At 41.3% G+C, this 27,672-nt stretch overlaps 2 protein-coding genes across 3 annotated transcripts in view; both read right to left on the bottom strand.

Moving 5' to 3' along the window:
* The window catches only part of pklr (pyruvate kinase L/R), a 55,802-nt gene extending 43,664 nt beyond the window's left edge, over positions 1-12,138 (bottom strand). Inside the window, exon 1 of one of the 2 annotated variants that reach the window (XM_033981029.2) lies at positions 12,124-12,138. In XM_033981029.2, coding sequence (XP_033836920.2) covers positions 12,124-12,136 — 13 coding nt within the window. In that variant the 5' untranslated portion in view covers positions 12,137-12,138. Of the gene's footprint in view, positions 1-2,223; positions 2,380-12,123 lie in introns of those variants that run through there. The other variant, XM_055228209.1, reaches the window with a different exon arrangement.
* Positions 12,139-13,024: 886 nt separating this feature from the next.
* LOC117384256 (cytochrome P450 11B, mitochondrial) lies at positions 13,025-27,249 on the bottom strand. The gene is made up of 9 exons (XM_033981542.2): positions 26,905-27,249; positions 26,630-26,785; positions 25,752-25,966; positions 20,067-20,270; positions 18,773-18,954; positions 17,593-17,759; positions 16,271-16,349; positions 14,530-14,745; positions 13,025-13,170 (listed from the first exon to the last, which is right to left on the bottom strand). The coding sequence occupies exons 1-9, from the start codon at positions 27,210-27,212 to the stop codon at positions 13,060-13,062; spliced, it is 1,638 nt and encodes a 545-aa protein (XP_033837433.2). The 5' UTR covers positions 27,213-27,249; the 3' UTR covers positions 13,025-13,059.
* Positions 27,250-27,672: the final 423 nt, after the last annotated feature.

Below are 27,672 nucleotides of genomic sequence, written 5' to 3'. Positions count from 1 at the left end.
TAGCCAAAAAGGGGAAAAAATAAAAATAAATAATATTGCCATCTGGTGGTTGTACCCAGTACTGCATAATTGGTGCGACCCCAGAAGTCACCAAAAACCAGAAAAATCTCAAACTAGAAAACAGTGGACATTTTGGTTCACTTTTTTTTCCTGGGCCAAGAAAAAATATTAAAAAATTTGAGTGTGGTTTTGGTGACTCCAAGTCCCTCAGAAAGGTAGGGTCCCCATATATCACAGTACTGCATGAGGTCCCCATATGTCATGAAAAACGTGTATGTGTGTGTGTGTGTGTGTGTGTGAGAGAGAGTGTGGAGGCGGGAGTCAGAATTTTGGATGCAATTCATTAACTATTTTGGAGGCTGTGCTACTGCAAAAATCTCATCTGGATGTGATGAAATGCAGTGTTTTTGTGGTGAAAGCAGAACGCGCACTGGGTTATTTGGTTGATGTTGGTGTTATTTAAATGTGAAATTGGTGTCAAAGAGGCTATGGATGACTGGGGATGGAGAAAGTCTAGTGTGGTCAAAGTTTAATTGTAAGTTTTAGATGGATTTGTAAGTGTATTGTGGGCCAATTATGATTATATTGATTTTGTCACAGTTTAGTAGAAGTTTTGCTGAAAAGACGTTTTGATGGAGTCAAGTTTTGATTTGAGACAGACAAGGGGTGACTGATGGAGTTTACAGTTGTACAGTTGTACGTCATTGGTGTAGCAGTAGAAATAGGATGGATGATGTTGCTGAGGGGAATGAAGTAGAGGATAAACAGAAGAGGACCTAGTACTGAACCTTGAGGAACACCTTACGACAGAGGAGCAGTGGAGAAGGAGCAGTTTTTGACCTGGATAAACTGTTGTTGGTTTGAAATTACTATAATATTATTATGAATTCATTTGGGCACTACCTATTACTACCTATTATTGGTGTGTTTGTGTAGTAAAAGTACATGTAGAGGCTGAGACAGTAAAAGAGACTCCAAAGATAAGATCCAAGTGAACTGTGGAACCTGTAACTCAACCTTGAATCATTAATAGGTCTCCAGCACCAGCAGTAAAAGGTCAACCTGGTTCGGATATAATAGCAAATCTGCAGCTGTGAATCAGCACTGTTACTGCTACAATACAACTTTTGGTACTACTTTTAGGATAATAGTACTATTACAATCGCTACTTCATTATTTCACACATTATTTCTTCCATCTACCTGCAACATCTAATATCACTGTCACTACTGCTGCTGTTGCTACTTTTACTACAATTACTACCACTCCGACATCACTGGGACTACTTCTACTACTACTCTTACTGGTACTGCTGCTACTAGCCTAAATCAACTACAACTATTTACTTCTGCTGCTGCTACTGTTACTGCATGATTCTGCTATGTACTACCACACCTAAATTACTGGTACTACTACTTCTACTATACCTACACCACAGTTTGTACCATGTCTGTTCATTAACATGCATTGTTGCAATCAAATAAATAAATAAAAAGTACTACAACTGCATCTACTACTACCACTACTACTACTACTACAACCACCACTACTGCTGCTACTTCTCTTTTTTTTCTGAGTAGTTGGCTGCTGTATTTACTGCTACTACTACTAAAATTATACTGCTACTAGTCTAATCAACTTCTGATACTGCTAAAAAAAAACTTAAAAAGAACTACTACTACTACTACCACTTCCACCACCCACTACTAGTACTGTTCCTTCTCCTATTCCTTTTAGTACTATTCAGAGAAAGCAGAGTACTGTATTGTACCTTTAGGGTAATAGTTGCAGTAAGGCTAATGCTACTTTACCGCAATGACTTTTTCCACTACTACTACTACTTTTACTACTACTACTTCTACTATTCCTGTTCCTCTTGCTACTATTCAGAGAAAGCAGTGTATTGATTGACAGATTACACAACTGCTGTGTACTTTTAGGGTAATAGTTGCAGTAATGCTAATGCTACTTTACCACAATGACTTTTTCCACTACTACTACTACTTCTACTACTACTACTTCTACTATTCCTGTTCCTCTTGCTACTATTCAGAGAAAGCAGTGTATCGATTGATAAACGACACGATACTAATTAGTACCATTCACAGCTCCATTGTCCCGCTGTTCAAATGACTCTTTGCTCTTTCTACATCAAATCAATGAATCAATCTCAAGCTATTTCCCATTACAAACCGTATCATAGCAACACAAAACAGCACTTACCCATCATTTTGATAGACTCCAATTTTGGATCCATCATTTTGAACCCGAGTGCGTGTCGTTATCAGTTATTTTAAGCTTTAAATAGAAGTGTTCATGAGCATGTGCCTCCTGCTCCCTGTCCCGCGACTGATCGGGTCATTCACCTGTCGCTCTGGCAACCGCATTGACCCAGCCTCTGCAGTTTTAACCTCTGACCCCTGAACCATGTCGTATCTCTCTTCCTCCTCGCTTTGGCTTACATTCATAATACGTAACTCAAATTATGCTCATGAGGGAGGAAGTACTTACATAACACAGAATTACTTGGGTAAAATCTTATCTTAAACTTTTACTTCACTAATATTTACATTTTACTTAAAGGTACAGTGTGTAACTTTCTGGAGCTGGCACATCACCTGCATGATGCCAAGGAAACAGAAAGTTAAAACCATACTTTGGAACATTCTCCATGGAGATACATATGTTTTGTGCCATACTGTGGAATAGTATAGCAAAAGAAACAACGTCTCCATGGAAACAAGCAGGAAGAGACAAATAAGAGTCAGGTTTGTGGGGATGCAAGGCGTGAGAAAGGTGTTCATGATTTTGTTTTACAATTTTTTGGCTTAAAAAGGTCCATACTGTAGCTTTAATTAAACTGAGGAAATTGTACAGAGAATATATTTTCTGCTTTTAACTCTAACTGTGACATTTTGAACACTATTTTCAAGTCCTAACAGTATTTTTTTTTTTACTTTAGTACAAGATTTGGCTACTTATGAGGAATTAAAATGACAAAAGCTTTACATTGACAATATAAGATCGATTTAAAAGTGTATTTCTTTTATCGATGCATTGAAAATACTGCTTAGTAAATGTTGTGTCCAAACAGTTACTCAGTAGGCTACTCGTTTTTCAATATTTCCACCAAAAACATATTTATTTATTACGTACTTGAGTAGTTTGTACTATAATGTTTCTTCTAGCTATTTCTATACATTTTTATAGTATTCAATAAATATAGGGAACAAGGAAGTGCAGGATGTATATGAGCTGTAGATTATATGAGAACACACCCATGACACGTTAACCCACAACTGAACCCATTTGTGACAGTACCGCGCCCTGTCGACTGTGTAATGTGTTAACCATCATTCAAAGTTAACATAAACACTGATTAATAATTGAAAACTAATTGAATTACATACAGTTAAAATACCGTAAATTCCGGATTATAAGCCGCTACTTTTTTTCTACACTTTAAATACTGCGGTTTATATGGCAGTGCGGCTTATACATTTTTTTTTTTTTTTTCGTGGCGCCAAAAACATTTTGCCTAGCAACAATTGACCAATAAAATTGATGAGTAGTTCACAGAGGTCCAATGAAATTGTATGATCAGTCAAGCGCACTATAACAACTACTGTAAATCATCTGTCAGTCATTTGTACTAACCCTAATCAACATGGAAAATACTAAAAGAAAAGCATATGATGCGGTTTTTAAGTTAAAAGCGATCACTCTGGCGGTTGAAGAAGGAAATCGAGCTGCCGCACGTAATCTTGACATAAATGAATCAATGGTGAGAAGGTGGAGACGCCAGCATGAAGAACTGAGCCAATGCAAAAAGACGAGAAAAGCTTTCAGAGGTAATCATAGCAGATGGCCCGAGCTTGAAAACTACCTGGAAGACTGGGTTAACACACAGAGAGCAGGCGGCCACGGTGTTTCCACTGTACAAATCAGACTGAAGGCTAAAGCTATCGCCACCAAAATGAAAATAGAAGATTTTAGAGGTGAGCCATCGTGGTGTTTTAGATTTATAAAACGGAAAGGCCTGTCCGTGAGGGCACGCACAACTTTGTGTCAGCAGCTCCCTCCTGACTACGAGGAGAAACTTGCTAACTTCCACACATTCACTCAAACAAAGATAACAGAGAATTACATCAGGCCAGATGATATCATAAATATGGATGAAGTACCTCTGACATTTGACCTGCCTCTCACTCGAACCGTAAATAAAAAAGGTGACTCGTCTATCACACTGAAAACAAGCGGCCATGAGAGAACGCATTTTACCTGTGTTCTGAGTTGCACAGCATCCGGACTAAAGCTTCCTCCGATGGTGATTTTTAAGCAGCTGACAATGCCACAGGAGAAATTCCCAAAAGAAATTGTGGTGAAAGTCAATAAAAAAGGTTGGATGATGGAGAGCCTAATGAAGGATTGGCTCAGAGAGTGCTACTCAAAGTGACTGGGTGGCTTTTTTCACAGAAAAAAAGCATTGCTCGTTATGGACAGCATGAGGGCCCATGTAACAGATTCAGTGAAAGCTGCCATCAAGAGCACAAATTCAATTCCAGCTGTGATTCCTGGGGGTACCACTAAGTATCTCCAGCCACTGGAGATCAGCGTGAACCGGGCATTTAAAGTGGCACTGCGTGAAGAGTGGGAGGCTTGGATGACAAGTAGTGAAAAATCTTTTACAAAAACAGGCCGCATGCGAAGAGCGTCTTTAAATCAAGTCTGCCAGTGGATCCTAAATGCGTGGAGCTGTGTCAAAACATCAACCATCACCAACGGGTTCCGAAAGGCTGGACTGCTGCGTGATGAAGAAGGCGACGTGCACCCAAGTGACATTGAAAACGAGGAGACTGTAGTAAGTGATGATATCCTGAGGCTGTTTAATTCGGACACTGAATTAGAGGACTTTGATGGTTTTAGTGCGCAGGAGGAAGATGAAGAAGGCGATCAGTGACTTTTCTGGCAGAATGCAATATTGCTATATGTTTTTACCAGTTATTAGGAGATACTGGAATGCTTTTCATGCACTGTTGAGTAAAAAAGCATAAGCAACATAATTTGTGTGTAACCGATACAAACGTATATTTCAAGGTAGCCGCGTTACAGGCACTGTTAGAAAAAAAGCATTAGCAATACGTCCATCCATCCATCCATTTTCTTCCGCTTATCCGGGGCCAGGTCGCGGTGGCAGCAGTCTAAGCAGGGACTCCCAAACTTCCCTCACCCCAGACACGTCCTCCAGCTCCTCCGGTGGGATCCCAAGGCGTTCCCAGGCCAGCCGAGAGACATAGTCCCTCCAGCGTGTCCTGGGTCTTCCCCGGGGCCTCCTCCCGGTGGGACATGCCCAGAACACCTCCCTAGGGAGGCGTCCAGGAGGCATCCTGAGCAGATGCCCGAGCCACCTCAACTGGCTCCTCTCAACGAGTAGGAGCAGCGGCTCTACTCCAAGCTCCTCCCATGTGACTGAGCTCCTCACCCTATCCCTAAGGGTGCGCCCGGCCACTCTGCGGAGGAAACCCATTTCGGCCGCTTGTATCCGCGACCTTGTCCTTTCGGTCATTACCCAGAGCTCATGACCATAGGTGAGGGTAGGAACGTAGATTGACCGGTAAATAGAGAGCTTCGCCTTCCGGCTCAGCTCCTTCTTTACCACAACGGACCGATACAGCGACCGCATCACTGCAGACGCTGCACCGATCCGCCTGTCAATCTCCCGCTCCATCCTTCCCTCACTCGTGAACAAGACCCCGAGATACTTGAACTCCTCCACTTGGGGCAGAGACTCACCACCCGGAGAGAGCAAACCACCTTTTTCCGGTCGAGAACCATGGCCTCGGATTTAGAGGAGCTGATTCTCATCCCAGCCACTTCACACTCGGCTGCAAACCGCCCCAGTGCCTGCTGCAGGTCCTGGCTCGAAGAAGCCATCAGGACAACATCATCCGCAAACAGCAGAGATGAAATCGTGTAGTTCCCGAACCAGACCCCCTCCAGCCCCTGGCTGCGCCTAGAAATTCTGTCCATAAATATAATGAACAGAACCGGTGACAAAGGGCAGCCCTGGCGGAGTCCAACATGCACCGGGAACAGGTCTGACTTACTGCCAGCAATGCGAACACAGCTCCTGCTCCGGTCATACAGGGACCGGACAGCCCTTAGCAAAGGGCCCCGGACCCCATACTTCTGGAGCACCCCCCAAAGGACACCACGAGGGACACAGTCGAATGCCTTCTCCAAATCCACAAAACACATGTGGACTGGTTGGGCAAACCCCCATGAACCCTCGAGGACCTGATGGAGAGTATAGAGCTGGTCCAGTGTTCCACGACCAGGACGAAAACCACACTGCTCCTCCTGAATCCGAGTTTCGACTATCGGTCGGATTCTCCTTTCCAGTACCCTGTAGTAGACCTTACCGGGAAGGCTGAGGAGTGTGATTCCCCTGTAATTGGAACACACCCTCCAGTCCCCCTTCTTATACAGAGGGACCACCACCCCAGTCTGCCATTCCAGTGGTACTGTCCCCGACCGCCACGCGATGTTGCAGAGACGTGTCAGCCAAGACAGCCCCACAACATCCTGAGACTTGAGGTACTCGGGACGGATCTCGTCCACCCCCCGGAGCCTTGCCACCGAGGAGCTTGCTAACCACCTCGGTGACTTCAGCCAGGGTGATGGACGAGTCCGCCTCCGGGTCCCCAGTCTCTTCTTCCTCCTCGGAAGACATGACGGGGGGATTGAGGAGATCCTCAAAGTATTCCTTCCACCGCCCGACAAAATCCCCAGTCGAGGTCAGCAGCTCTCCACCCGCACTGTAAACAGTGTTGGTGAAGCACTGCTTCCCCCTCCTGAGGCGTCTGACGGTTTGCCAGAATTTCTTTAAGGCCGTCCAATAGTCCTTCTCCATGGCCTCCCCGAACTCCTCCCAACCCTGAGTTTTTGCCTCTGTGACCGCATGAGCCGCAGCACGCTTGGCCCGCCGGGACTCATCGGCTGCCTCAGGAGTCCCACGAGCCAACAAGGCTCGATAGGACTCCTTCTTCAGCTTGACGGCATCCCTTACTTCCGGTGTCCACCACCGGGTTCGGGGATTGCCGCCGCGACAAGCACCACAGACCTCACGACCACAGCTACGAGCGGCCGCATCGACAACAGAGGTGGAGAACATGGCCCACTCGGAGTCCATGTCTCCAACCTCCCCCCGGGATCAGGGAGAAGTTCTCCTGGAGGTGTGAGTTGAAGACCCCTCTGACAGAAGGCTCCGCCAGACGTTCCCAACAGACCCTTACAATACGCTTGGGCCTGCCAGGTCTGTCCGGCTTCCTCCTCCGCCAGCGGATCCAACTCACCACCAGGTGATGATCGGTTGACAGCTCAGTCCCTCTCTTCACCCGAGTGTCCAGGACACGCGGTCGGAGGTCAGATGACACAACAACAAAGTCGATCATCAACCTCCGAGTGTCCTGGTGCCACGTGCACCGATGGACACCCTTGTGCTCGAACATGGTGTTTGTTATGGACAAACTGTGATTAGCACAGAAGTCCAATAACAAAACACCACTCGGGTTCAGATCAGGGAGGCCGTTCTTCCCAATCACGCCCCTCCAGGTGTCACTGTCGTTACCCACATGGGCGTTGAAGACGCCCAGGAGAACAATGGAGTCCCCGGTTGGTGCACTGTCTAGTACCCCTCCCAGGGACTCCAAGAAGGCCGGGTACTCTGCACTGCTGTTTGGCCCGTAGGCCAACACAACAGTGAGAGACCTGTCCCTGACCCGAAGGCGCAGGGATGCGACCCTCTCGTTCACCGGAGTGAACCCCAACACGCAGCGGCTGAGCTGTGGGGCAATGAGCAAGCCCACACCAGCTCGCCGCCTCTCCCCGCGGGCAACGCCAGAGAAATGGAGAGTCCAGCCCCTCTCAAGAAGTTGGGTTCCAGAGCCCAAACTGTGCGTGGAGGCGAGGCCGACTATATCTAGTCGGTAACGCTCAACCTCCTGCACAAGCTCCGGCTCCTTCCCCCCCAGCGAGGTAACATTCCATGTCCGCAGAGCCAGTCTCCATGTCCAGAGATCCGGTCGTCGAGGCCCTCGCCTTCGACTGCCGCCCAGATCTTCAAGCACCGGCCCCTTACGGATCCTCTTGCGGGTGGTGGGTCCACATGAGGACGGCCCAACGTCACTCCTTCGGGCTGAGCCCGGCCAGGCCCCGTGGGGAAAGGCCCGGCTACCAGGCGCCTGCTGTCGAGCACCCACCCCAGGCCTGGCTCCAGGGTGGGGCCCCGGTAACGCCGGTCCGGTCGACGTAAACGGCCTTGTTTTTGCACTCGTCATAAGGGGCTTCTGAACCGCTCTTAGTCAGACCCATTTCCCAGGACCTGTTTGCCATGGGTGACCCTACCAGGGGCATGAAGCCCCCGACAACATAGCTCCCAGGATCATTCGGGCACTGAAACCCCTCCACCATGTTAAGGTAGCGGTTCAGGGAGGGGATTAGCAATACGTATGTAATGTAATATATTTGTTTATGTTACGCGAATTAAATTTAAAAAAAGTTTAAAAAAAAAAAAATCCTCACATGTAGTATCTTTCTGTGTAAATATCTCATATAATAAATTGTTTTTTTGTTCTCTGTATATACATAAAAGTGAAAATAGTGGATGTTGTTCCTGCTTGTCACTCGCTGTCAACTCATTTCTTACAGTAATAAGAAGATATAATGAACGTTTTTAGCTATTTTTTCATATTACTACGTGGGATACCTGCGGCTTAAAATCCGGTGCGGCTTATACAAGTACAAAACTGATTTTCTCTCTAAAATTAGAGTGTGTGGCTTTTAATGAGATGCGCTCTGTAGTCCGGAATTTATGGTAAATTACAAGCTTCCTTACAAATATATCTAAGTTATTTTATGTTTAATGCTGTTTCAGTCACACTTGTCTCCTCTTCTGGACATAGACTGTATAAAAAAGAGGAATAAGTTCGAGTGACGTCATCCGTAGTGTTCGGCACCAGTCTCATCGAGGCTAACAGTTATAGAGGCCAATTTGGAGCCGACTTCCATATTTGGAATTCCGACTGAGTTTCTTTGTAAACTCTGCACACCTGACTGGGCGACAGGTGTGTAGGAGGTGGAGCACTTTATCTGAAGAATAAAAGAAACTCCCGCACACTGTCTCACTCTTAATGCAGTTTTATTCCGTACAACGTTTTGGTCGCTCTGACCTTCTTCAGGTATGAGGACAGCCCCTTCCTTTCCCCTTATATAAATTAAGGGACCGCCCCCTTTAGTTTAATCAACCAATAGTCGTAAGACACATATATTCACAATCAGACCCCCAAAAAAACACCCGCAAGATTGTGCATAATTCACCATACAAACGTTTTTTGTGAGTAAAAATGCATGGATAATGACCAGAAAAATATAATGATTATTATCGATCAGAAAAAATAGCAGATATATACTATAATTTTTAGATTTTTGTAAAAAACAGCACAAATGACATAACTGACACCCCCAAGAGGTTCCTTTACATCTCCCTCATAACTCAGAGGGAGGGCAAAAAAAAAGTACCATAGCAACTAAAGAGCCAATCCGGAGCAAAGCTGTTGAAGGTAACGCCTCTTCCCGCCCACACCGCTGGTTTAGCTGTCAATCAAACCTGTTGCTAACGCTAGCTGGAGCGATCTCAGGTAAGGAAGACACCTCATTACTGACAAAATCACCAAATAAAAACACCAGGATCATGTAGCGCCAATTAATACGAATATTTTAAGACTAAAATGACGAGTTTGACAGCAGCAGTGACAGAGAGAGGGGCGACAGTTTTTCAATATGAAGTGAATTGGAGCCGATGGAGCCGGAAACACAACTATACTCACTTTCTATTTGGAACGTAGCGACTAGTGCGTTAGCTATGTCCATTTATATATACAGTCTATGCTTCTGGAGTCCAAACAATTGATTCCACCTTCCTCCTCAGTGATTTTTAAAGTATATAAAACTTTTACTGATTCATTCTGATCATTTCATCGCTCTTGAAGCTAGCAGCTATTGTTTAAGCCTCATTTAAACTGCTCAACTCTTTAGTGCAACAGTAGAGGGAAAGTCCATGTGCTCTCATCATAGCGTATATAATGAGCCCAAAATGTCCAAAACAGGTTCAAATGTCGTACTTTTTCCTAATTTTCTTACAAAATCTACCTCTAATTTTAAACTATCAATACAACATGTTATAACTGTGAATGCTATTTTAATTTCTGGACTTTGGTCTCTCTGTGATAAGCTCCTCTGGTTTCGCTGACACAGTTTATGAAATGTTACTGCTAAAGCTCATCAGTACTCAGCATATCCCCATCGCTGTATTAAGTTACAGTTATGAACTCAAGGTGACACAGATAGAGGTGTAAATGTTTAGCCAAAGAACACACAGACTTTAACCTGCAGAGACGACATGAGAAAAAGTCCACTGCATCACCCAGGCCCGTATAGCAGATGTTTAAGTCTATGAGCCATCAGAGGTCAAAGGTCAATGTTATATAGACCAGGTAAATGTACATACCAACACATTTTTTGCAATAAACAATAAAAAATAAGCTAAACAATATCTAATGTTTAACTACTTTTCTGTACAATTTGCGTATTACTGCTACTACTACTACTACTACTATAAATTTCTTTTATAACAAGGCTAATCTAAAAATGAATAGTTTTCCTCAATCCAATAAAATAATCACCACTGCAACTGCTACAAATAAATAATACTGAATGATATTTACGCAGCACTTTTTACGACTGCTACTACTACTATTGATACTACTAGTACTACTAATACGACTACTTCCTGTACATGTATATATGTTTCAGCCATGATGGTTCAAAGGTCAGTGTTACATAATGCAGAGTAGCTTCCAGATAAGCAACTTTTTTTAAGCTAAAATGTAAAAATTGCAAATAGTGAATTATTTATTTATTCATTTTTTTTGTTTTTTATTTTTTTATTATTTATTTATTTTTGTCACCCAATTATCTTACAAAAAATCGTTACTGCTACTGCTACTAACTACTTACACGTGCCCAGAGATGCTTAAATGTGAAGCAGCCACGGACAGTCACATTTTTATACATCGCTTTTCCACTTTCACGTCACTCAATGCGTTTTACACCAAGAAACCACTCGCTCACTTACACACACAGTCATACACCAGTGTACGCAGACACCGGGGACGAGGTGGGTTAAGTGCCTTGACCAAGGACACAACGACATCACGCTTATTCACGGGATTCAAACCGGCAACCTCACAATGCTGCCCTGACGGTGTAAAGGTCAAGGTTTAATGAGCGAGGCAGTTAATATCTCACAGATAAAAGCAGATTCAAGATTACTACTTATTACTTCTATTAATACTGCAGCTCGTACTATTACCACCACATACATGCGCACATATCTGTTTAATGTTTACGCCATGACGGTTCAAAGGTCACTGTCGCATAACATAGAATAGCTCCACAGATTTTTTGCAGTAAAATATAAAAAATGCAACATAATAAATGACGTTTCTTCAATAATCTATCAAAACTAATACTTCTACTACTACTACTGCTAACTCAAAACTACTACTACTTCAACGTACCTCCACATACGTTTAAAAGCAGCAGCCATAAAAGTGCAAAGGTCATGTGTTGCCTAGGTGATAACAGATAAAACTATTCATTCAAAAATAAGTAAAGATTATACAAATTAACTTCACATGTTTGTTAAGATTAATATGATTTTTTGTACTAAAAACACCACAACTACTACTACTACTACTACTACTACTACTACTACTACTACTACTACTACTACTACTACTACTACTACTACTACTACTACTACTACTACTACCGCCACATACTTTTAAATGAACCATGACGGGGTAAAAGTCAGAAATACACAGGCAAGTTAATAGCTAACAGATTAAACTACAAACTTACAAATATTTGCCTTAAAATACTACTACTGCTGACAACTATGTACCACTACTACTACTACTGCTTCAGCTGCTACTGCTACTACTACAAATACAATCACAGTGGCTATAAAAATCATAAATATTTGAAGATGCAGTGACGCACCTGTTGGATCCATGGTGAAGGGCCAGAGGAATAAGGGGAGGGTCCAGACAAACAGACATAAAACAGGGGTCTGACCAGCGCCACCTTGTGTACACAGACTGAAGGATTTAAGAAACATTTTGTCCTTTTTTATGAATGTATTTGGAAAGTTACAGAGTGGAGTAATTAACACAAAACAGTGATTTTTGCCTCTAAAGAGTGAGATTTGTTCGCTTGTACAGTGTTAGAAGTAAAAATATTTTCTCTTTTTGTTTAAAGTTGAAATTAGTTGTGTAAAAAAAAGAGGAAGTGGGTTTAAACTAATAAAAATACCTGTGCTGTTGCTTAGAAACAAGAATATATTAATAAAAACTCAACAAACACAGCGGATAAAGCATTATAATTCAAAGGGGACTACAGTCTAGCCGGATTATGCAACTTTTCTGATGGATTTTCCACTACCTGCTTGTCTCCACGGAAATGTTATTTTCCACAATATGGCATTAAACACATCTATCTTCAAGGAGATAAGGAGGTGATACATTCTGATCAAGTTACAGGTCAGATCTGTACATAGGAGATCCCGCTCACATAAAGAAGACATATAACAACATATTTTTCTTAGCTATAAATGGAATAAATGCCAGATAAATAAGTTTAATGCCGTACTGTGGGACATCCCCATGGAAACTGGGGGTGGTCACATTTTGATGTATCATTTTTTCCACGTTCAAGGCATTCAAAGCGATTTAAATCAAGGAATCACTCACTCGTTCGCTCACATATTCATACACCAGTGCACACAGACGCTGAAAAGTTACATAGTGCAGCTTTTCAAACAGGTTTTATTCATCAGTTGTAAAAGCACCACTTAAAATGACATTCACAGCGATTTGAGTTGACAATAATTCAGGACTGAGACAGTCATAACTTGAGCTGTGTTTGTTATGAGCTGAATCAGAGCTTGTTGAACGTGATTCTGGGAGGAACCCGCGGCTGGAGGATTAAAGTGTACGTGGTCTCCAAGTCGTCTGGACACGGCACCGTCAAGTGGAAGTTCAGCAGGATCTAGACCAAAACAAACATGGAGGAGATTCATAATCACTGCAAAAAATGACTGAATGAATCTTGGAGGCAGCAAAAGACGAAGTTTAAATCTGTGAACTGGACAAAATGTTGGAGGAGTGAAGACGTTTCGCTGCTCATCCAAGTCGCTTCTTCAGTTCTGGTCAGATTACTCCTGCTGGACACTGCCTGGAACTGTAAACATCTATTGTCTCCAGTTTCAGCTGAAATTATGGATCAGACCTGGACGACTGAGGGATTATTATTTTTATTTTTATTTTATTCTGTGTCCTCTGTAAATTATTTAAATTTGCAAGGAGCCATCTGTACATCATGGCAACGGACAACAGATGAAAACTAGCCTCTTGGCTAATTCTGGCATGTTAAACAGTTACTGTTGGTCAACATGCACTGTCCGCTATAAATAAATAAATAAAAAATAAATAAATTACACAGACGAGTTTGTTGGTGTTAAGATGAGTTGAGTTCACTGTTGTTTTTAGATTTGATAAACTGGGTGTTGGAGTCATTAAATACTTGACTTCGATCATTCAGAGGTCAGACTTGTTTTTGCCTTATCTCAACTAAAATTACCCCTTTTTATCTTGTTAAGCAAAAAATTCTTACTAATACTGGTAAATGATTTTGCATAAAAACACTTTACAGGATAAAGTCAAATAGTAGAAGGGAGTAGGGAGCAGTTGCCTCCCTGTCCAGCTGAGACCCACACAGAGACTGGACTTTTTAAAAAAAGCTAATCTAAAGACCTTTTTATTTAGAAAAGCTTATTGTTGATGTTTTAGCATTTAACAATTAAAGTTCTTGTTTTATTGTAGCACTCTGGGAATCTAGGGAATGAAGCGTGCATTATTATTATTATTATTATTATTATTATTATTATTATTATTATTATTATTATTATTATTATTATTATTATTATTATTATTATTATTATTATTAAGTAGAGGGAAAGACGGACTGGTGTGGGTAGAGTTGTGTTTTTGTTTTTCCTCGAGTGATGCAGAAAAGAGAGAGCCTTTGTCTGTGTGAATGATCATGTATGTTAACTATTTGAACATTTGTGCTCTAAAATGAAGGTTCCTGATTCTATTTCTGCACCCATTTGTGCATACTGTTGTTGTGTGTCTCTGTGCAAGACACTTTACCCACCTTCCCTACAGTGGATGCATACACTTGTGAATAAAAGAGCGTGTGTTTGTGAATGATTCCCTATTGTCTTTTAAGTGCCTTTTAAAAAATAGAAACATTTTGCCAATTCATATTTAAATATTTGAATTAAAGTTGTATACATTACTGCATTTGTGTTTATATGGATGAACAGTAAATAAACTCCATCCTTACATGCATCAGGAGCAGCTGCATCTCATTCTCCGCGATCCGTCTCCCCACACACTGCCTCGACCCGAAGCCAAACGCCAAAGACCGAAACCCCGCCCCCTCTGTGCCTGTACCCGCCTCCTCTCCTCTGCTCGCCCACCGGCCCGGATCGAATCGCAGGGGGTCAGGGAACACCTCTGCGCTCCGCCCCATCGGGTACAAACAGGCCTGGACCGCTGTCTAGGGTACAAAGATGTATTATTGTTATCGCTTATCGATTTCTAAAAAAACAAAAAAACAAGAAAAAATAAAACAAAACTGTGTCATTATAGGGAGGGGAAAAAGTCACAGGTGAACTCATGTTGCGAGAGTCTTACCCTGAGTATAGAGAACACAAAGACGCAAGTATTTCTCATTCTCCGTGTATGAACAGGCCTCATGTGAAAGCTCAGCACCTCCCGATTTCACTCACTGAGCTGCAAAGGCTGCACTAGCAATGAGTCATGATTAGCTGCAGGTTTTGGGGTTCAGGTAGTGGACGTTTAGATCAGAGAGACACATTTTAGGTTTAAACCAACTGGATTTCAGGATTTAAACTGGCAAACCAAACGAGAAACTCACGTGAGGATCATTCTGCTTTCTGATTGGACCATCTTGAAAACCAAAAAAGGACAACATAAACCACATGATCATCGTATAAACCAGAGGTGTCATTTTCACCGAGGGCCACATCAGCAAAATGGCCACCATCAAGGGCCAGATGTGACTGTGCGGCAGGATAAATGTCACTAAATGCAACCGAATGTCATGTAAAATAAATGTAACTACTTTTAAACTTGTTAAATAACCGTTTCTGTATTTATTACTTATTCAAGTTGCAAATATTACGTGTCTGCGTAACTGTGTATTTCCTGATAAACTGACATTTTTAAAAGTGTGTCTTTTTTAGCATTTTAATTATTGGACAATTTGTTGTTTTTCTTTTTCATACTTAGCTCCGTGTTTGGTGTCAAAATGTCGACGTAAATTGTACCGACCCCACCTCATAACACAAAAAACATACAGATTTTCTTCCTTAAAGCACAAACTTGTATTCACCTTTAGCACCTTTCTTGAAACTGCCTTCCATGCCGACAATTTTCCTCTTCCTGAACAATTTGGGATGATTATTTGCAAATATTTCTCAGTGTCACTTGTTGGGAAAATCTCATAAGTTTATTGTCGATGCAAACATTAAAGCAGTACAGACTTATTTTAAAATGACAGTCAAGCCTTAATTTACCTTCTCGCGGGCCACATAAAATGACGTGGCGGGCCGCATTTGGCCCCCGGTCCTTGAGTTTGACATATGTGGTATAAACTGTCCAAAGTTATGTAATGAAGAATAAACCAGTACTTCAAATGCTATCTGTAAACGCAGTATTTGACTTAAACATACAGTATTTCCTCACATCTGGACAAACCGTGGCTCAGTTAGTAGAGAGTTATTTGAACCTATCCGAAGGTTGTCAGTTCGAATCCCGCTCTCATCATTAACATCATTAGCAGAGCGGGCAGATCCACTGACCCACAGGTTGGTGGTGCAAATCCAACTCCCACAGATACTATAAACTGTCATTGCGTCCTTAGGCAAGACACTTAACCCACCTCGTCCCCAGAGTCTGTGTACACTGAGTGGTTCCTTCATATAAAGTGCTTTGAGGGCCTTGAACGTGGAAAAACACTATATATAACTGTGATAGTGTAAACATATATTTGTACTCACCCCGGCGGGTATGTGGTAGTTCTGGATGATGATATCTCTGACTGGATATCGCTGCACCGTGATGCCGACTGGATACAACCTGCTCACATCACACGAGTCCAGTCAGTCTGTCCACACATTACTGTTTATGTCCTAATAATGATCGATAGTCATTTGTCCTGTCTCCCGTCTGTGTGAGTCAAACGTCTCCAACTGCTGCTGTCACCTGAGAGATTGTATTGATCTGAAGGAGCAGGGTTTTCTTCACAACAATGAAACGCGATGTGTCGAGCTGCTCTAAGGCGTGTCGGACCATTATACACATGATTTAGTCTAAGTACTTTATTATCAAAGTAATTAATAGGTAATAAATGGATAATATAACTCTTAAAACGTCATGGACTTCAGTTTATTGTTGTATAGGTGCTTTTTTGAGGATTAGACTATTTGAATTGTTAATTGATACGGCAACAGTCCTGATTTTGCATCCATCTGAAACCCTTTGAATATTTTAAAACTGGGGTTGAGGAATTTTAATATATTTGTAATTTCTGGGTCACAAAAAGACGTCTTCTTCGTCGGCACAAATGAACAAAGGTGGAAAAATACAGTCTAAAAGTGATTCAAGTGAGCCATTCTAATAATTTTTGTATTGTTCAATTTCATGTTTAATATCTGGGGATATTTTTGTGGATTTTCTGTTTGGATATTTCCCCATTGTGTTGAACTGGTCCTGGCTTTCCATTTGACAAAATCCAATTCAAAATCGTGAATGCAGTGTATTCATAGGTTTCTTCCTGTTTATTATTAGTGTTGTTTTTTTGTTTTTTTTTTATTCTTTATTTATGAATTTTAGTGTTTTACAAGGGTGGGGACTTTTAACATACACATTTTTTTCTCCTCCCAACAACCACTCGCACCATTTCCACCAGAACCACCACACACCACTGCACCACCACCACATAACATAAATGGAACAAAATGGAGAGACCACAAATTGCACATCAATCTTCCATTTAGTCATATTCTTAAATAAAATTGGGCATTTCTAGATTTACATATTCAACCCACTTCTCCCAACACAAACGAACCCTGCCTGTCATTCACCAATGCCGTCACCTCCCCCATTCAAATTGGGCCTATTAGTAGAGTTTTAGCACTTTTCGTCATTTGTTTTTGTGAATTTCCATGGCAACAGTACTGCATTTTCATCTCTCTTTAACCCATGACAACTGTACATTATACCTCTATATTATAAAGCTCTAAATTGGCCCACTCTTATGTAAAAGTACTGTATAACTTAAATGCATTTCAACCTGTTTTCCGCCTCTGTTAGTACGTACCTGAGTATCTCCTTGATGGTGGCTTTGAGGAGTGGCGCCCCCTGTAGAGCTACTTGAGGATCACCCCCGGCTTTAGCCCACGATTGCTTCACCTGTTTCCTCACCTCCTCCTGCACGTCGGGGTTTCGACCCAGTTCAAAGAGAGCGAACTGCAGAGGGACAGCAGTCTGCGACAAGAGGAGATGACCAAGAGTGGGTTCAGTGGTTTTTAAGTGTTTGTAATTATGATTTGGTGAGGCAGTACTTGTGGTAAATATGTTTTCAGAGATGCCAGTTGCCCAACCCGAACAAGAGCGTCTGAGAAACCTCCCAACACCCGCAAAACATATGGCACAGCTGCAGTTTCCTCTGTATTTATAAAAGTAGCACTGCCCCCTCTCCTCCCTCTCACACAAATAGAAGCTCCTCATAGCACGGAGGCTTTAAATATCAAGACTTGTCACTAAAATTCAAAACTTTCGATTGGATTATTCTAAAATTAATACAGTTTTACATGGAAAATACCTCTAGTCTGTGGGAAAATGGTCTACCTGGTAACACTGTATGTATAATAGTTTTACATCAGGAAAATGGCAGTGTGTAGAAAAAAAGCTTGAGCAGAAAAATACAAAAATACAGGAAGTAGTAGGTACTGAGATCTACAAGAGACAATTGATGCTCTAGAAAAGCAGTTTAAACCTTCATTTAACAGCATAAACGTTGTCATTTATTTATATTAGTCTAATCATAACTATTGTGTAATTTAGACACAATTTTTAGCTCTTGTTTGCATTATGTTTGTCATATCTGTGTCCAACCAGGAACTAAAACAATAAACTTCATCAAAATTAAAAATATAGGCAAGATTTGTAGTAATTTGTTAAATGTAATTATGTTTACTATGTTTTAGTGAAAAGCAGTCTGATGGATCATGTGCTTTAATGTGTTTTTTTTCCCCATTTCTGTTTGGATAAGTTGTGTTTATAAAGTAGTTTTTGATTAGTATTTTGATTATGTTTAAGGCAGGGACCAATATAACTATGGACAATTAACAGCTTTTATTATAGGTTTGTGAGAAAATGATTTAATCAGAATAATTCAGAATTTTTGTTTTATTTAGTTTCATGTGGATCGGCTCAATAAATTCAAACATAAACCAGTAAAAACCTGCATAGAGTTAATGTTTAAATCATAAACGTACTGTGTCCACCCCTCCGGCCATCAGCTCGGTCAGATTGGCTTTGATGAGGTCCAAAGACAGCTGTCCCTTCTCCATCAGCTGACCTAAAACTCCTGGATACTGCCCCCTGCTGGTCGCTGTGGATGACCCCTGCTCTCTGGAGGAGGACAGGCGCTGGTAGCCCTTCTGGATCCGTGACTCAGCTACAACAAACGGGACGAACTGAGAGTGAGACGACGCACAAACTGAAGATAATATGTGTGTAATTTTCTATTTCCAAACTGTTACCGATCTGTAATTTTTAAATAAGCGACGTGAGGAATAAAAAGGGTCGTTCCTGACGGTTATATCTTTTATTATGGGGATATTTTGATAGTTTAGCTGCTTGAGGTGTGTGTCTGGAGGGTCCAATGCCGCAGATTTGCAGCCTCACTTCTTTCAGTCTGTCTCAGGGCAGCTGTGGCTACTATATTAGTTTAACACCACTGACTACAGAGTGAAAAATACATAGAATTGTACATATAAGACTAACGTTTTATTATAATTCACCAATAACAAATGACAGCCATGATATTGAGGTTTAATATGGTGCCACGATGTTTATTTTCACATTACAGAGGCTCAGTTGATAGAATCTGGAGGTTTGTGGTTCAAATCCCGCTCTCGACATAAACGTCATCGGTCGAGCGGTTAAATCCACTGACGCATAGTTTGACGGTGCGATTCCAGCTTCCACAAATGAATACTGTCATTTTGTTCTTGGGCAAAACGTTTAACCCACTTCAACCCCATTGTCCGTTTACACTAATGTATCGTATTATCTGTATATTGTATATTTGAAGCACTTTGGTCAGCTCAAGTTGTATTTAACGGTGCTATATAAATACAATTGAATGTATGAATGAATAAATTAATGTATGTGTGTATGAATGGGTGAGTAGGTCCTTGGTGTAAACCGTTTTGAGGGTTCTGGGGGTAGAAAAGTGCAATATAAACATGTGACTATTGATTTACTATTTACCATTTCATTACATAAAACAGTGATAAGCTTCTCATTAGTGTTGGACAGGGTTTAGATTTACTTTTATGGAAATGTGCCCTCTGTATGTGAGAATTGTGATCTTTCAAAGCACCGGGGCAGCTTGTTTGACGGGTCAGGTGATCATACATGACCTGCTTCCAGACCTAGTGCCAGGTTTGGTCAGAAGAAGCTATGGAGAACCTAAAACTCCTCACACAAAAGCCGCGGTGTGGAGAGTAATATATTTTATATTTCCACATATTTTCTATTCGTTATCAGTTATTAAAACGTTACCATGGCTGAAGATGTGGTCCCATGCTTTGGCGTGCTGGGTCCACTGGGGAGCGCCGATGAGGAGGAGCAGGCGAGGGGGCAGGAACAGCAGAGGCAGAGTGGTGGTCAGCATCCTCTCCACCGCCCAGATAAACTTCTGAGACTCCAGCGACGGAGAGGCGGAGAAAAGGCCGATACGCTCCCCGTAGAGGACGTGACAACTGGCTGGAGGGTGAGAGGGGTGGGAGGGGAGGAGAGGAGAGGAGGAGGGAGAAAGAGAGGTGAGAGGGGTGGGAGGGGAGGAGAGAAGAAGAGAGGGGTGAGAGAGGTGGGAGGGTAGGAGAGAAGGAGTGAGAGAAAGGGGTGGGAGAGAAGGAGGGAGAGAGAGGGGTGGGAGGGTAAGAGAAGGAGGGAGAGAGAGAGGTGAGAAGGTAGGAGAGAAGGAGGGAGAAAGGGGTGGGAGGGTAAGAGAGAAGGAGGGAAAGAGAGGGGGATGGGGGTGAGAGGGTGAGACAGAAAGAGGAGGACAGACAGAGGACATTTTCAAGGAGACAAGTAAAATAGCAGCACTAAACACCGGCACTGATCAGAGTAAAGATTCTTACACTGGAAAATAATAATAATAATAATAATAATAATAATAATAATAATAATAATAATAATAATAATAATGCTATTGTCTATGTTTTAAATACAAATAGAAAACATCAAATATATGGAATTGTAGTAAAGAAGAAAGTTAAATAAATCAGCTTTTTATACACAAATCCTCGAAGTGTCCACCATTTGCTTTGTTGATGCTGTAAACTCTTGGCCTTTCCTCCATCAGCTTTATGTTTATGTTTTTCAAAGGTCTGCTGCATCAGGGTCAAACCAGGGCTCAAAGCAAAGGCTTCTTTAAATTTTTCGTTTTTAATCTAAAACATGAGTTGAGTTATTATGAATTCTTTTTTTTTTTGCTGCATTCCACATGTTCATTTATTTCATTTTATTAATATTATTATTATTTATTTTATTTATTTCATTTCACATTTATAGTTTTGATGCCTTCATTGAGAATCTACAATGTAAATAATCACGGGAATCATTAAAAAGATGAATAAATGAAAAACTTTTAGCAACTCATAGAGTTTGCTGAAGTAAGAATAGATTATCCTGATTTGACTTTTGTCTTACTGCACTCTTCTCTCAAATAGAAAACACTCTGTTCCACCTTGTGATGTCATGTGGTAATACAGGAAGTGCTCCACTGTGTTTTTAAACTCTTTATACCTTCACTAGAATCATTTGGAGGATTTAAGCCCTAGAATTTCTCATCTCTGGTAAAAGGAGCTGTTAACTTAAAAAACACTTCATGACATCACAAGGTGGAACAGAGCATTTTGAGCTTTGGAGATGTAAACAGACTGATAATAAAGTGTTACTCAAACATGTGCGAATGAAACAAAACACAACTCCAGGTCTGTTTTTTGAGGAGGTAACAACATTATAACATGACTTAAAGCTCACAGGAGTCAATTTTGTGTAATACAGGACCTTTAAAGTAAGAAAATAAATTCTTACTTGAAGCTTACTTAAACCCTGATATTATTTTTTGCAGTGTATCCAAAACCCAGGAGCCGTGTCCTCCGTTTGACCCTGTGATCCTGAGCTCACAGCGGAGCAGGTGGAGGTTCAGATACATGGGGTCCTGTTGGACAGTCACATGACCTTCAGCACAGACGCTGCTTACAGGAGGCACAGCGGTCTGCTTTTACTGGGGACACTTCTAACAACTGTCTACACATCATCAAGAGTCTCCTGGTTCATATCTACTAGAAAAGATAAGAATAAACTCTCCAGAATCACCAAGCAAACAAAAAAACAAGAAAAACACAGGCCATTTTCACACAGCTAAACATTAAAGCAACTCAAAGGGCTTATGTTGTATTATTGTTGGGCCATGTTATCATAATGTCGTTTCCTCATCAAAAATATACTCTGTTCCACCTTGTGATGTCATCATGTGGTAATACAGGAAGTGCTCCACTGTGTTTTTAAACTCCACACACCTTCACTAGAATCATTTGGATGATTTCAGCTCTGGAATTTTCAATCTCTACTGAAATAAAGGTAAAAGGAGCTGTTAACTCGAAAACTACCACTTCATGACATCACAAGGTGGAACAGAGCATTTTGTGTGTGTGAATGAAACAAAACACAACTCCAGGTCTGTTTTTGAGGAAGTAACAACATTATAACACAGCTTGAATCCCACAAGAGTCAATTTTGCATAATATAGGACCTTTAAAGATGCAGTACGTAACATTCTGGACGTGACAACAATTCCATGGAAATAGAAAATTAAAACCATACTTCGGAACATTCTCCATAGACATAGGTGCGTTTTATATAACATACTGTGGAATCCTATAGCAAAAGGAACAACAAAAAGGGTAAGGTTTGTGGAGATGCGAGACTATTCAGAGTAAAAACACATGTTTTTTTCAGTTTTTAAGTGCAATAAACACAACCCAATGAAAAAAAAACAACAACATGCTTTTATTTTAGTCTATTTTGGGCTAAAATGTTACACAGTGTTGCTCTAAATATGCTATAGATATAATAGAGTGAATGCATCGAAAGTGAAGTTATTCATTCTGATAACTTTTATGTTTGTCATATTCAGTAACAAACCGCACTGGAGTTTCCCTCGGGATCAGTAAAGTATTTATGCATCTCTCAGTCTGAAAATACATCTGAAACACGTCAAACCCTGTGTCAAAGTGCTTGTTTTTACAGTGCAGGGCGACTCCTACTGAAACATCTCGCGCCTCGTCCCTGAAACACATTGACAACATAGATCTGACTGCACTGAGATTCCCGCCTGTCTGTTCCTACTTTAGCTGTAACACTGATGGACATTTGAACCGAGCGCGTCTGCTGATCCCAATCGACAACAAAGACATCAGGCACTCGCACACTCACACATATATGCTCCGAAGTATTCACACGTAACAGAGGCACAGCGCAGACAGGCCTATATAAAACAGGACAGCACTGACAAAAACGCATTCACACTTGTTTAAAATAACATGAATAGAACAAAAGGATTGCACAGTGTAGTGTTTTGAGCGCCTATTTCTACTCTCTTGCTGTTTTAAAGGTCCTGTATTACTCAAAAATTCACTCTTGTGAGATTTTAGCCATGTTATAATGTTGTTATCCTGTCAAAAACACACAATTTTTAACACTCTGTCCCAAATATTCAATACTAGGGTGGAAACAAACCCTGTATTGGCCCTTTTTGGTGTTTTGGAGGATTATGTACATTTTAGTGCCACAAAAAAAAAAAAAAAAAAAAAAAACCCAAAAGAATAGATTTTCATTCAATCAAAATATGAATGTATTTGAGAAGACATGGGGCTGTAGTTGCATGTGAATAAATACAGCACCCGGTATAAATATTTTACCCGTGCGGTGACAGGGTGGGTGGGTTTTGTTTTATATTTTGTTCTTTTTCTTTATGTTTGTATTGTTTTTGTATTGTTAGTTCTTGTTCTATTACTTTTTGACTGTATTTGATAACTTGAAAACAATAAACATATCTTGATTTAAAAAAATAAAAATAAAAATTGTGTTTTATTTCATTCACACATTTCAGTAATCCTACATTATTAGTCTGTCTACATCTCCAAAGCTCAAAATGCTCTGTTCCACCTTGTGATGTCATGAAGTGGTGTATTTTTCAACTTAACAGCTGCTTTTTTACCTTTTGTTTAGTTGAGATTGGCAATTCCAGAGCTGAAATTATCCAAATGATTGTAGTGAACGCATATGGAGTTTAAAAACACAGTGGAGCACTTCCTGTATTACCACATGATGACATCACAAGGTGGAACAGAGTGTTTTCAGTTTGAGTGAAGAACTGAGCCTAAAGATGCAGGGTTTGTGTGTTAAACATGTGTGATTGAAACAAAACACAACTCCAGGTCTGTTTGTGATGAAGAAACAACATTAGAACGATCAGAAAATACCGTGATACGGGCCCTTTAAATTTAAATTTTCACCATTATGGGACAAATAAAGGTTCTCTGATTGTTCAAAAGTATGGCATTAAACTTATGTATCTCCATGGAGACACTAACGCACCCCTAACAGCCCAGGTTGCTAATCAGATCTGCGGAGACTCAGACAGTAGAATGCATCCTCTCATAAATGTTTTACAGGGTATTGTGAGGAATAAAAACACCAACACCAAACATAGCATTTCCCTGGAGACAGTAAATAGCAGACCCTCCTCTTGAAAGGTTACACAGTGCACTTTTAATGAATCTAAGTGTTCCTTTTTGCAGTGTGCACATAGTAAACACTTCTAATCGGCGTGTGGTGCTGAGGGACAGGACTGCAGACAGAACGCAGCTGCTTTGATCCTGTTTGTTGTGTCTATTTTAAATACGGCCCTGTTCTCCTTGACCCTCTGAGCTCAGGATATGTTAATGAACGTTTTCTGAATGAATGAGAACCGTTTCTACAAAAGAGAAACTGGCCTAAAGGAAAGCGAGACAGAGAAAAGGTGTGATTGAATAATGAAACCTTTTTCTGAACATTTAGTGACAGAATGATGTAACCTTGGCTTAGTTCATTTTCCGCTAATAGAAAAGTTACACAACCCCCAATGTGAAATTAAAAAGCAAATTCTGCCTTAGAGTTTTTAAAAGTCCAACGTGTGGGCTGTCTGCCACCTTGTCTCCATGGAGATGTTATTGCTTTGCCTGGAATGTTCCCTAGTACAGCATTATACTTTTACTTTACTTACTTTTATTTATTCAGTTAAAGGTGTTTCGACGGGGAAAAAAACAACTATGAAAAGCAAGATTCTTAATTATGAATGTGCTTACACCTTATTTAACTTGGCCTGGTGGTCTCATGCTCTTGTTTCCATCTAGACAGACAAGTTTAAAGCCGTACTGTGGGACATTCAAAGCAAAATAACAGCATATATAGTTCAATTTTAAATTTTAGAATGAAAACCCCTATCCCCAGGTTTCAGTTTCTTGTTATAAATGACATTTGAGGATTTTCGCTATTCAAAAGACATAATATTTAGTTTAAAATTGTCAAACGCTATGGCAACGGTGCTCATTTTTCATCACTCTGAAACCCACGGATACAGCGTCATGTTAAACTTGAAGAATATTTCGATTTGGGTGTTTAAAAATGCACACAACAAACATAAAAAAAAAATCAGAAACAAACAGGGCTGTGATAAAGTGCGTTCTCCTTGACCCACTGAGCTGCACAAATGGTAATGACTTTTTTTGCTAAATGAGCTGTGGTTCTTCAAAGGTGAGACTGAGCTGAAAGGAAACCGTGGTATCGCTAAGGGAGACAGACAAGGCCGATTTAAAGAAAAACTCTGCAGATAGAAGCTTAGACGTCACAATCTACGTCAGAGAGCATGCACTGAATAACAAACTGTAAGAGAGGGCTGCTTGATAATCTGTACTTCCATCCTGACTAAATGATACCTGAAGGAGCAGTGCCAGACCTATAGACTTACTCTTATTGACTTAGACAGGCTTAATATTACTTCAAACAAGATATTACTGAAGTAGGAGTAAAAGTATGCAGCAATTTAAGCCATTTTCCTATAAGTCACTCTTTAAATCTTATGAAAAAGGTATTTAAACAGTCCAAACACACACACACAAAACAGGCTCTAACCTTCCAGGGCAAAACGAAAGAGGTCAGGGCTGGGGTCGATGGTGAGGCCGCCCCTGCCCCCTTGGCCCCGCCCCTCCCGCTCCACTCGTCCAATCAGCATCTGGCAGAAATCTGTGGCCACTTCGTTGAGCAGGGGCAGAAAGCGTCGTACAGCGGAGGCCATCATCACCTCCTTGTTGAGCAGCAGGCGGTCGGATCGCCACTCCTTGCCGTTTCTAAGGAAGAGAGGGGCGTTTAGAGCACACCGAGCTGGCTGATTGTGAGGGGAAGAAAGAAATACAGTGTAGACGTATATATGTACAAGTTGAAAGTGCATAGGAGGTTTAATGTTTTTCTGATTATTATTATTTGTTTAGTGGAATAGTATCTGTGGTAAAGACTTTTCATAGTTTTACATCAGTTAAGTGTCAGTTTGTGGGGAAAAAAGATGACAAGAAAAGTACAAAAATACAGGAAGTAGGGATGAGTTTTAAAGCAGAATACTTATGTCATTAACGGAGAAAGTTCCACACAAAATGCAGGGACAAGTTATGCACAAGGAAGATATTTTTATGGCAGTTAAAATCTTAATCTAACCAAATAAAGATGTTGCCAATTATGTTTCTTTGTCTAATCATAACTATTGTGCAATTTACTTTACAAGTTTTGGTCCTTGTTTACTGTATAGTTGCTAGGTAAGACTTATGGAATACCTCTATGTCAAATGTTATCGCGTCTCCAACCAAGAAGTTAAATTATAAAGACCAAAATCAAAAAAGAGAAGAAAAAAAAACTCAAAAATTTTATAAAACTCTTATATATGATCATGTTCAGTAGTGTCTTCACGTCCATTACATTTGACCATCCACTGTATTTAAGGGTTAAAATGTGATACTGACTTGAGGAAGACCCCTTTGCTGTGCTGGCGGATCTCACGGTGTGTGGCCCAGGCCGTGAGGGTCATCCTCTGAGGGTGCAACCCCTCGGACCGGAACAACTCACTGATGTCGCCCGGCAATAGGATGTTCACTGTGTTCTGGGTGCCCACATGTTCCCTGCACAGACACAGAGACATGTCAGAGACTTTACATCCACTTAGACCCCCGTTAGGCCTGCTTTATAACCCTATTAGACTCCCTTTAGTCCCCTCTGTCCCCACTCTAATGCTTGGTACCTGTAGATTGGTCCCAGCTCCTTGAAGGTCTTCTCCATGTGCTTGTGCAGGTGTCTGAAGCGATCCTCTCTCCAGAACTTGAGCAGGTTGACCCAACCGTTGCGTCCCGTGTGAGGGATCTCCTCAAAGCTGCGTACACGTCCATCTACACCCCTCCTCCGGACCCCCACACTCCCCACTGCCCCACGCTCCACTGCTCCATCCTCCACTTGGCTGGTAGCAGCCAGACTGAAGCCTCTACAGAGCACCTGTCTGCAGGCCTGTCCCTGAGAGCACCACACCATCACTGGGGAGGACATGCTCCTCATGGGCCCAGTCCCTCTGTGGACCAGGACTCGCTCAGGTCTGGACCAGTCTCACGTCGGGAGCAGGACTCGATCAGGTGTGAACCAGTTTCAGGTCTGAACTGCCCCTCTCCTGAGCCCATCATCCTTGAATGTGCTCCATCAAGTGGTGATAGGACCAGTGATTTATGGATCTGAAGTCAAGAGTTCAAGAGAAACACAACAGCACAAATGTTGCTTGAGCCAAAACGCTCACAACTCCATGGCACGAAAAAAACAAGTCAAGGATGATGTTAAAGAGGTTTATTCATTTGTCGTCTGTGGGACACCTGGGTTTGTAAACGTCAGTGAGAAGCACAGAGACAGATCAGGACAGATCCAGTTGGCTCATGTACAGCAGTTGCATAACACATAATTATAGATTATGTACATGATAATAAAATTTTTTATTAATTTTTAATTTAAGTTTTTTTTTTTTCAACTT

The sequence above is a fragment of the Periophthalmus magnuspinnatus genome, chromosome 16 (assembly GCF_009829125.3).
Source record: "Periophthalmus magnuspinnatus isolate fPerMag1 chromosome 16, fPerMag1.2.pri, whole genome shotgun sequence".
NCBI lineage: Eukaryota > Metazoa > Chordata > Actinopteri > Gobiiformes > Gobiidae > Periophthalmus > Periophthalmus magnuspinnatus.
Note: the sequence above shows the minus strand (reverse complement) of the source record. Positions and strands in the feature narration are given on the sequence as shown.

Excerpts from the sequence above, each read along its gene's own strand:
- LOC117384256 (XM_033981542.2), bottom strand. The coding sequence starts at position 27,212 with ATGAGGAGCATGTCCTCCCCAGTGATGGTGTGGTGCTCTCAGGGACAG. Across the intron at positions 20,271-25,751 it reads CTTTCGTTTTGCCCTGGAAG|CCAGTTGTCACGTCCTCTAC; the intron begins GTTAGAGCCTGT and ends CTCACCCTCCAG. Across the intron at positions 18,955-20,066 it reads GGACCACATCTTCAGCCATG|CTGAGTCACGGATCCAGAAG; the intron begins GTAACGTTTTAA and ends CGTTTGTTGTAG.